The following is an 11,060-nucleotide window of genomic DNA, read 5'->3' as shown; positions in this document are numbered from 1 at the left end:
GAGTTCCAGGACAGCCAGGGCTACACAGAGAAACCCTGTCTCAAAAAAAAAAAAAAAAAAAAAAAAAAAAAAGGTGCTCGCTTCAGCTGCACACATACCAAAATGGGGACAACACAGAGATCAGCATGGCCCCTGCGCAAGGACGACGCGCAAATTCGTGAAACATTCCATATTTAAAAAGAGAAAAGGGAAAGAATAATGCATCCAGATTTGAGAGTCATGTCCAGCCCTCCAAGGGGCACAGGATACTCACAGCATGCTCCCTCTTATACAAGCACCCCTTCCCCGGCCCAGGCATTAAAAGGATGTTTTTTTCTCCCCGGTACTCACAGGGGCAGGTGGTCACACAGCTGGCACCAAAGGTGTAGCGGCCCTCAGGGTTGAGCATGGACTCGAAGGTGTCTGTGTTGTAGGTGATGAGGGCCGGGCAGTGCAGCTCACAGATACCACTATGATTGAAGTGGAGGCAGGCCTGGCAGAAGACAGGCCACTGGTGGTCACTGTGATGTTTCCTCCTGTGCGCCAATGGCCAGGAGAGATGCCCACCCCTTGCGTCCTAGAGGGTTGGCCCAGGGGGCACAGGAGCGAGAGACACATACCAGGCAGTCAGAATGCTTGGGGCCCGTGCAGCCTGCAGCACACTGCTCGTGGCAACAGTCAGTGGGCAGCCGGCCCTTGCACCGGGCACAGCCACTGGTACAGATGGTGCCAGTCACTGTTGGGGAAAGGGTAGGATGAGGGCTGGGTAGGGCCTGGGCACCACGGCCTTCTGAGAGACATCTCCCTAGTAAGTCACTCGGCTACTCCCAGCTGTCCACCTGCCCCAGCCCCACCTCCAGACACCAGGGCTCCCTCCGACTCACAGATCTGACAGTCTTCAGGGCTCTCACCCCAACAGTGATTGTCTTTGCAAGTTGGGGCGCAAGGTGGACCTGTGGGCAGAAGCAAAGGGAGATGGTAAGGGAAGGGAGGCAGGAAAACAGGGTAGGCACAGTGAGGGAGGGAAGCCCAGAGGAGAAAGACAGCAAAGAAAGGAAGCAGGGAGAGAAAGGGAGACTGAGAGGGAGATGGGGAGGAGTGAATGGCAGGTGGGAGGAATATGTCAGCAAAGCCCAAGCGCAGTTGCACAGGAAGGGGGGACCCAAAAAGTAAAGAGGCCTCAGGAGGTGGAGGCCCTGCCTATGGGCAGGGAGATGATCAAAGACAGGAAAGGTGGGGTGGGTGGCTGTCTGGGTCAGGTGGGCTGTCCCATGGACATGGCTTACAGGCCCGGGAACGATTGGTGTCTACGTCGACAGGAGCCAGCTGGTTATTCTTGCGGAGGACATCCTTCCACAAAACCATGTCCTGGTAGCAGAGCTGCGGGTTCCCACGGATCAAAACTCCTCCCTTCAGGATCTCTGTGCAGAATACAAATAGTCAGCCCCCTCCTGGCTACCCCTGGGGGCTCCTGACTCCCCTGGGAGTGCCAGCCCTAAGATCAATTCTCAGCATGAGAACAACAAAAAATGTCTGAAGGCCTCGGATTGCTCCTCTGTGGGGTGAGGCTAACACTGGAGAAAGCTGGTGTGGCATGCCTGGGATTCCAGCACTAGGGAGCTGAGGCAGGAGGACTGCTTTGGGATCAAGGTCTACTTGGGCTAGGTAGTGAGATCACAGTCTCAAAAATCACAAAACCAGAAAAACCAAGATAAATGTTTAAAAAAAAAAAGAAAAAAAAAAGAAAGAAAGAAAGAAAGAAAGAAAGAAAGAAAGAAAGAAAGAAAGAAAGAAAGAAACACTTGCAGGCTTAGTAGCAGGACTTCCAGGTCGGTAGCATGACTGGAATGGGATCCAGGATGCAAAGCACCGGGTACCCTAGTCAGCGCGGGGCTGTCACACACAATTCCACAGGTTGTTCGCTGACATGGCCAAGATGGAGAGAAAAAAAATATCCTGACCTCTGCTAATGAAATCGTGGACTTGATGCAAGCTGCATCTTCCTGAAGGGATCAAGCCCAGAGCCTCGGCCTGCCTGCATGGAGCTTGAGAGAACCATACTGTACCCCTCACAGAGCCTCTTCACAGCCAGACCGGCTTAGTCAGCCACCAAGAACCAGGAAACCCTCGCAATGGCAGGAAAGGTACCTGTGAGACTTCGCAGCCGCAGCTCCCGCAGCCCTTCTGGGGTTCTGCCTGGGGCGGCGGTGACGTTGTCCAAAGGATCTCGGTTGTCTAGCACAGCTAGGGCGTACTTGTCCTCGAAGAGCTGAGTCCCTCTCACGATGCGCAGCCTCTGCAGTGGGATGTGCCTCACTCGGTTGTGAGCGATGAGCATGTATCCCTGGACTTCCTGGATGTCCTGGCAGGAAGGGCAGGGGACAGGCAGTGAGGAGCGGCTGGGCTGGCGAAGCGCCTGGGCCTCACACAGCCTGAGGGTAACCCAGGGTTGGGGCTATGTCCTGTACGGCCCCACTGGACACTGAGCAGTCTTGACCCCTGATGTCCAAGATGGAGCCCTAGGCTACTCCTCACTGGCCTCACCAGATTCTTGTCTGTTTGACCAGGACTGATAAGCCGGTGCCCCGCCTCTCTGCACATCTCAGTAGCATCTTTGAAAAGGAAGGCTTGTTACAAGATGGTGTCTGTGATTTAACAGACACACGTCCGTTCCTTGCAGCTTCACTCCAGGGTCTGTGGCCACGCTCCACAATGGTGGGTCAGGGTGGCTGCTAGTCAGTCCAATAGAGAGAGAAACTGAGGCCTGGAGACGCTAAGGGTCTAGATCACATCCACAAGGTGGACCTGGAACTTAGAGCCCTAAAGGAATAGTGTTGGGGACAGCTGGGCCACGGCCAGTCACTGCAGAGGGAGTCGACTGGTTTTTAAGTAGCTATCAGAAAGGCACTCCTGATTGGGGAACCACAAGAGAGCAAATACAAGGATGGAGCTCCCCCCTTCCTCACACACCTCAACTCAGGAGGCTCGGCAGGACCAGGTCTCACCTGCAGGAACGAGAGGCTGGCATTGGCGGGCAGGTACGTAAGTTCCAAGTTGCCCTGCACCACCTGACAGCCCTGGTAGAGGTGGCGGAGCATGTCCAGGTGGGTCTCAGGACTGGCAGGGAACCGCAACTTCATGTCTGTGCCGGTACACACTGATGGAAGGGAGGAAGTGGGTCAGGACACTGGCCGGCGACCCTCTCCAATCTAGTCACCTCCTCCACACTCACTCCCTAGAGTCCTGTCACCTCAGACAGGGAGAAAGCATGGCTCACAGCCTTTCCTCCCACACCTCTGCATCCAAAGGACCTAAAGCAGAATGCTCTTCTGTTTGGGAGCCAGAGAGAGGCCCCCTGTGGCAGGGTCACCTTGGGCAGCCCGAGGGACCCTGATGTGTCAGCCCTTTAGGGCTTACCACCCATACTGGGTTTCAGCACGCTGCAGAGAAAGCCTCCCTTTGTCCCAGAACTGAGGGTGAAAAATCCCCGAAGAGAGGCGATGATGAGTCAGTCCCCCCTGGATACCCCCAGCTGTCTCCCACACACACTCGGGGCCTTCTCCTCCTTCCATCGAAACACACCCACATGTCAACTTCCCTGATCAGGACAACTGTCCCCAGAGTGCCACCCTAAAACATGGGCAAACAGGACCGACTGGAGTCATTGCTGGGACAGGAGAGCAGCCAGGGGCCTGGTCATCATGGGAGAACTCCTTGGAAAAGCATCCACACAGAGAAGAAAAGCCTAGGACATCAGCTAGGGGGCCTGGCTGCAGATCCTAACCAGGGCGAGACACTCTGCAGGTTCCTACACTGGCTCTCTCACCCTCCTCCTGGGGCAAAACTCCAGAAGCAGCTGGCAGAAGGTATGCCACGAAACTCCTGCCACAAGGGCACACTACTCTGTGTACCTGCCCAGTGCCAACTATCAGCCAAAGGGGTCCCCAAGACGCACTGCCGTTCCTAGCCTGCCTGACCCTCAGGCTGGGGTGCCATTCCTCCCACTAAGTCCTCAAATAGGAGAAGCTGCCCCTCAGCTAGGGGGGCTCTAGGTAGCAGCTGGCACCAAGCCTGCCAGCAGGGGAGAGATTAAAGTGCCCAGTTGAACTTGTTTTTCTGCTCCGGTGAGAAGATGAATCACCTTGTGCGTCTTGCCCAGGAGGTTGGGGGGTTGGGGGAGAAGGCGGGTGGAGGTTGTCTACACAGGTGCCTGAGCTGCTGAGAAAGACAGACTTCCTATTGGTTACCGTTTTGCCTTCCAGCGACTGGGTGCAGATTCAAGAGACAGTACAATGGTCAGCTCTGGGATCGGACTTTAGGAGTCCTGCTGTCCCGGCTACAAGGAGCCTAAAGCCAAATCGCAGTTATCTTCTTGCCTCCGGATGTGAGGAGGGCTTGCAGGGCAAAGGCCGCCTTCAGTAGCATCAAGCTGATGGCCTTGTAGTAGACAGCCTCTTCTCCAGGAAGATAGGGAAGGAAGCAAGGAGGGAGAGTGGGAAGGAACAGAAATAGAACTCAAAGACTCTTCTCTTGGATGGAGGGGAGACAGCCAGGCCTACCCACCCCATCCCGCACCCACTTGCACCCCACCCTCTGTCATCTGGCTCACGCCTCCCCACCCTCCAGTCCCCCCCACCCCACCCCACAGATTCCCAGGAGAAACGGGAGCTAGGGGTGGCAGCCAAGCCCAAAATAACGCCCTGCTGCCAGTACCTCCCCCAACACGGAAGCTTCAGCTGCTTCCATACACAGCTGTCTCCAGGCCCAGGTCCTGGGTCCAGCCTAGCTGGGGACAGGGATGGATGGCAGAGCTGGAGTAGAGGCTCACCCTCTGTGGCCATTTACCCCCTGCACCCTCTGCTGCCCCATCTCCAAGGGGAAGGGACACCAGCTGTGGCAGCCAAGCAAAGGAAAACAACAGCATACACCATGGTAACGAGCTGAGTACCTACTGTATACTTCAGAGACGGGGGCTACTGCCTCTATTTTACAAAGAAGGAAATTGATCCTTCCAAGGTCATAGCACAGGTTCAGTAGCAAATTGCTTGCAGAGCACGCACAAAGCCCCGAGTTCCAATTCCAGCAACACAGGAGCTGGGCAGTGGCAGCGCACGCCTTTAATCCCAGCACTTGGGAGGCAGAGGCAGGCAGATCTCTGAATTCGAGGCCAGCCTGGTCCACAGAGTGAGTTCCAGGTCAGCCAGGGCTACACAAAGAAACCCTGTCTTAAAAAAAAAACAAAAAAAAAAACCAAAAAAACAAAAAAAAAGCCGGGCGTTGTGGCACATGCCTTTAATCCCAGCACTCGGGAGGCAGAGACAGGCGGATTTCTGAGTTCGAGGCCGGCCTGGTCTACAAAGTGAGTTCCAGGACAGCCAGGACTGCACAGAGAAACCCTGTCTCGAAAAAAAAAAGAGTGACAGAGTCTCAATGTGAATCCAGGTTTGCCACAGATCCTCATTCCTTCCACTAAACCTCAGCACACACACATACACACACATGGTCAGGACACACATACACACACATGCATACACATACATGGTCATACCACACACATATACATGGACACACCACACAGACACACATACATGGACCCCCCTATACACACACATACATGGGCACGACACACGTACATATACATATACATACACAGACATGGACACCTTCCCACACACATTCATGGACACAACACACATACACACACACATACACATACATACATGGACACACCACACAGACACACATACATGGACCCCCCTATACACACACATACATGGGCACGACACACGTACATATACATATACATACACAGACATGGACACCTTCCCACACACATTCATGGACACAACACACATACACACACACATACACATACATACATGGACACACCACACATACATACACACCACACACATATACATGGGACATATGAAACACACACATACACAACACACACACACATACATGGACATACCAAACACACACATACACCACACACACACACACACACACACACACACACACACACACACATATATATTTATACACACAGGCACATATCAATGCCACACCCCCCACAAACATAAAAACACAATAATTCTCCAGTGAGACCAATAAACACACAAGCTCAGGCAGGGCAGGGTGGCTGGGCTAGGCAGGAGGTCAGAAAGAGTGGCAGCCACACCCCACTAGCCAGTTTGTTTATCTGATTTGTGGTTGGTTTGAGTAAGAGTCTTAAAGTGTTTGTAGACAGGTGGGAAAATTGGTACCCTGAGACCTCCTCCCAGGGAGTTAGAAGCTGCCAGCTGACACCCCCCCAAAACACACACACACACACACCATGCTGACTACAGCCAAGAAAGCCTGGGGACCCTTCCAAGTCTCAGCCTCCCTCCCACTCCCCACTCTTTACCAAGCTCTCCCCACCAGCTCTGACCATGGTCCCCATAACCATCCTGTCTCAAGGATTTATAGGGTGGAGCAAAAGGCTCTAATTCTACACAGGATGCTCTTTGGCTCCAGGAGAGGTGTCCCTTCAGAAACCCCACCTTCCAGCTCTTGGAGACAAAAGCAGGAAGAAGCAGGACCATCCCAGAGCTAGGCTGTGGCTCACACACAGTGAGTGCTGGACATGCATCTACTGAGGGAATGAATGAATGAATGAGTGTGAATGCCACCTAGAGAAGAGCTTCCAAGCTGAAAGGGACAAGTATCCATCCATCCCTCTGCTCGGAACTAGCCCTGGTCCTTTGGGTCCCTCCTGCTGAACACTGGCAATCAAGGTTCAGCCCAGCTTCTAGCTTGTCATGTGGGTTCTTGTCTCACAACTGGTCCTCAGCCCCAGCTGTGCCCTTTCTTGCCATCACTTCCAGCACCGCCCCTAGGAGAGAACCCAGGACCTACTTCATCCTGAGTCCCCAGCTGCTATCTTGCTCACCTTGTGAACGCCAACATTTCCTTTGCTGTTCATAAACTCTGCCAGGAAACTACCTACATCCCCAAAGCTCCCCAACCAGGTCAGAGGCCAGAGCTCACTCAAGTGACACCAGGGCTCCCTTGCCACACACACCTGCTCCAGGACGCTGGTGTCAGAGCGGGAGTCTAGGCTCTGGGTCTTTTGCCCAGAACCTTGGCTCAGCTACTCTTGGGCTACAGGGAGGATGTGCTCAGACCACCAGGGCAGAAGCTAAATGAGACTGATCTCTAAGCCCAACAGCAACTGTGACTTCTTAGTTGGCTCCGTTGGTGAATATTTACTGACCTCAATGTGGTGGTAAGAACTCTCACTCCCCTCGGAGAGCCCTGAGCATTAAAGGAGGAAGAGAAACACTCTGTAAACACAGGGAAGCTTTGTAAACAGCCCTGCAGCAACCTAAGCAGCAGCATTAACGACTCTAACCACTGCTGAGGACCGAGGTTCCCTGCACATCCTCTCTGCCTGACTGGTGGCCCAGCAGATCACAGAACTGTCACTCCCTGAGGCCACAGAGGACACAGGGGACAGGAAAGGGACTCTCCTTCTGAATCGGTCCTTCACTCTAGTGCAGACACACCTTCTCCGAGCCCTCCTCTGCCCCGACTCCACTAGTTTCCACTTTACCTGCCCACATCGTTCCCATGAGCCTGTATGTCCTAGTGATCTCTGCACTTTCCGGCCCTCCATCCCTGGCACTGCCGAAGGCCCAAGAGAAAGGCTAACATGTGCTGGAGGCAAACTCAGCAGCCAGGGAGGCATCTCAGGCCCCTATCTCAGGGCATCTTCTCCAGTCTGGGATAGGGGCTAGGAAGACCATACTGAGTAAGAGAGGAACACGTCCCTGTGTGACTGCCCGGCCAGTCCGAGACTTTTCTAGTCCATTCCTGTTTGATGACTAAAGCTCTGACCACCACTAAATGCCCCTTGATAGTCTCTTCATTTCTTTTTTTTTTTTTTTTCCATCTGTGCACCTGCTTGACGGGACAGTGCACAGAGAGAGAGCACAAAACCATCTATGGAAAAGGATCTGGTATGTAAGAAGCATAAAGAAGTTTTTAAAACGGGAGACAAGCACTTAGCGGGATCTGGGTGATTACAGGAGAAAAGAGAACGCCTTTCCATTTGATTTTGAGATGCAATATATTTTTCTCTTTTCTTGTTGGGGTTGATTGTACTTGACGTGTGGCTCTTGCCTGCCCTTGTGTCTGCACTGACACACGTGCCTGGTGCCTGTGGAGGTCAGAATTAAACATCAAGTCTAGAATAGGAGTTATGAATGGTTGTGAACCACCAGGTGAGAACTGGGAACTGAGTCCCAGGTCCTCTGCAAGAGGAGTCTATTTAGTCCCCCCATATAACAAAAGGTAGGAAGGACCTGGAGAGACTCAGACTAGAATTGAAATAGGAATGGCTCCTGACAAGTTACAGGACCTGTGTTTCCTGCATTTCACAAAACCTTTAGTACTAAGGTGCCCAGCAACAGCTTGACTCTCTGGGTCTCCGCAGATCTCCTTTCCCCTACATACCTGCCCAAGACCAGTTCTGCAGTAGAACCTGGATGGAGCTAGAGGCAGCTAATGGTGCACTGCCTTTTTAACCATTCCTGGCAAGACAAACTCTGTCTTGTCCCTCCGCATCCAGCAGCACATCTGAAGGGACGAAGGCTCAGCAACCCTCCACTCCCTGTCTGGAGAGCAGACCCTTCAGATTCCAGCTCTACAGCACAGGGACCACTCCTGGCCAACTGCGCACCCCGCCCGCCCGACTCAGGTGAAGGGCCTAACCTCACTCTCCTCAACGGAAAGTTAGCAGGAAGGCTGGCCTCCTGAGAAACTGAAAGGAGACTCCATCCTCAAGAAGGCAAGGGGCATCTCCCAGTGTTTACAACAGATAGAGCCCAGTACCTTGAGGGAGTTCCTAGCGAGGGCAGAGTTCATCCTGTGTCCCCAAGTCAGCAGAGAGACTGCTGTTTGGCAACATAAACCCGGGACGAACGTACATACAACCATCATAAAAACCTCAGACACACAGGGGTATCCCACAGCGAGCACAGCAGCGTGCTGTCAGGAACTGGGGGGGTGGGGGGTGGAAGGGGGCACAGATGGTGATACTCCACCAGCCTCCAGGCTCGCTGGCCTCTGAGGAACAACCCACTGCTCCCAGAACCTGTGTTCTGTATCTTTACTACAGTGATTACGGAAGCAGCATCTCCCCACTGTTCAGGTAGACTCCTATTTATGTGAATCATATATCATATCCTGTGGCTGGTCACACTGCCTGGGGTCCGCCAGTTACTCCAGGGTACTTCATTTCCCCAGCCCAGGTTCCCCCCCCCCACAAGAAGACTACTAATGTTTCCACTGTGGAGTTGTTCTTAGTACTGAAGAAGGAATGCATGCAAGTCACCACCCACGGAGCCTGGCAGAGCTGACCCACACGGGGTGACGGTCAGCTTTTACGCTCATGGTAGAACTGGACATATGGGTCAGTATACACACTGCCGGGTCACCCTCCCAGCCCCCAACACGAAGATAAAGGCAAGAAAACAACCCAGCTCTCTGCCTACCCCTAGCTGACCTTACTCCTTTTCGGTGCTCTCCCCGCAAATGCCCAGGAACCCTTCCCACTTTGTTGTATGGAAGCTGCCGGGAAAACACAAGACCACCCTTCAAGATCTGAGCCTTCCCAGAATCCCAAAGCACACAGTCCTTAAGCTGGCTCTAAGGAAATTTGTTCAAAACAGAGCTGTGGAGTGTGCAGCACAGTGGCAGAGGGCTTGCCTAACACCGGCGAGACTGGGATGGAGGGTGGGGGTGTTCCATGCCCAGCACAGAAGAGAGAGAGAGAGAGAGAGAGAGAGAGAGAGAGAGAGAGAGAGAGAGAGAGAGAAAACTGTTCCAAACAAATGCCTGCCCCTCCTCCGCTCCCCCATATCCCAGACACTATCGATAGGCAACTCAACTGCGGAGCCGCCACTCGGTCCTCCCTGCTCGACAGGATGGGTTACTTTCCCCACCGCCCCCTCCACGGCGACCCCGCTGGAAGCTGGAGTAACTTACTAAACCCAGAGGGCCGGAGGGGGTGGGGAGGGGGAGGGGCGGGGCAGAGGGGACCCCGAAGGCGTACTGCCCAGTCCGGTCCGGAGGCGGAGGCTGCCAACTGGAAGAGCTCTGAGAAAGCGTGAGGGGGCTCGAAAGGGGGGGAAGCAGGCGCACGCACGCATAGCGCTTCACACACCCTTCGGAGGAAAACTTTCCGACCAGTTTCAGAGAACTTTCCCGAGGAGTTCCCGGAGTCTCCTGGAGCCCGGGAAGCTCCGGTGTAGCCAAAAGAGGCTGGTCCGGACCTCCAGTGTGGTTCTCCGAGTGATTGTCCCATCCCCAGCTTCTCTGATCCCCTCCGGGCCGCGGCGCCGGCAGCCGGGATCGCCCCATCGTCCCGGACCGCCCGGCCGTAGAGCTCTCGGGGCCCCGCGGCTCCGGCCGCCCGTGGGCGCAGCCGTAGCGGCCCGAGCCCTCCCCAAGCCAAGACCCACCATGGGTACTCGCGGCTCCGGGGGGCAGGAGGGCGAGGAGGAACCCCCAACGGCACCAGGCCGCCAGCTCCATGATGATCACTGCGGCTCCGGCCCCATGGCTCAGGCTGGACCAGGCTGCGGGCGCGGGGCGCGGGGCGCGGGGCGCGGCGAGAGCAGGCACAGACGCGGCGCCGGAAGGGGCCGCCTGGGAAGGGGCGCTCCTGGGCTCCGGGTCCCCAGCGGCGGGCAATCTCAGCTCCACAACTTCACGCCGCACTTCCTCGAGCAGCCCTCCTCCTCCGCCTCCTCCGCCGCCCGTGATTGGGAGCCGCGCGCTCCCGGCTCGCCCCCCCCACCCCACCCCTCCAACTGCATTCCAGCAAGACTGGGAGTGGCTGCTCCCAGCTTCACTTTCTCCCTCCCGGCGCAGGCCTGGGTGCGTCGCGCCCTGTGCCCCGACGCCTNGCTTGCTTGCTTGCTTGCTTGCTTGCTTGCTTGCTTGCTTGCTTGCTTGCTTGCTTGCTTGCTTGCTTGCTTGCTTGCTTGCTTGCTTGCTTGTTTGCTTGTTTGCTTTCTTGCTTGAAGTTC

General features: G+C 54.9%; 1 protein-coding gene and 1 non-coding gene across 3 annotated transcripts in view; one reads left to right on the top strand and one right to left on the bottom strand.

Moving 5' to 3' along the window:
- Erbb2 (erb-b2 receptor tyrosine kinase 2) overlaps positions 1-10,757 on the bottom strand; it is a 24,442-nt gene extending 13,685 nt beyond the window's left edge. The window contains exons 1-7 of one of the 2 annotated variants that reach the window (XM_021211827.2): positions 10,491-10,757; positions 2,985-3,136; positions 2,128-2,341; positions 1,266-1,400; positions 864-932; positions 600-715; positions 331-472 (exon numbers count right to left, since the gene is read on the bottom strand). In XM_021211827.2, coding sequence (XP_021067486.1) covers positions 331-472; positions 600-715; positions 864-932; positions 1,266-1,400; positions 2,128-2,341; positions 2,985-3,136; positions 10,491-10,563 — 901 coding nt within the window. In that variant the 5' untranslated portion in view covers positions 10,564-10,757. Of the gene's footprint in view, positions 1-330; positions 473-599; positions 716-863; positions 933-1,265; positions 1,401-2,127; positions 2,342-2,984; positions 3,137-4,226; positions 4,478-10,490 lie in introns of those variants that run through there. The other variant, XM_029546005.1, reaches the window with a different exon arrangement.
- LOC115065485 lies at positions 74-177 on the top strand. The gene has a single exon (XR_003845262.1). It is a non-coding gene; the product is annotated as a U6 spliceosomal RNA (small nuclear RNA).
- Positions 10,758-11,060: the final 303 nt, after the last annotated feature.

This window comes from Mus pahari, chromosome 14 (genome assembly GCF_900095145.1).
Source record: "Mus pahari chromosome 14, PAHARI_EIJ_v1.1, whole genome shotgun sequence".
NCBI classification, from domain to species: domain Eukaryota; kingdom Metazoa; phylum Chordata; class Mammalia; order Rodentia; family Muridae; genus Mus; species Mus pahari.
The sequence above is the reverse complement of the archived record's forward strand: the minus strand, read 5'-3'. Positions and strand labels throughout refer to the sequence as shown.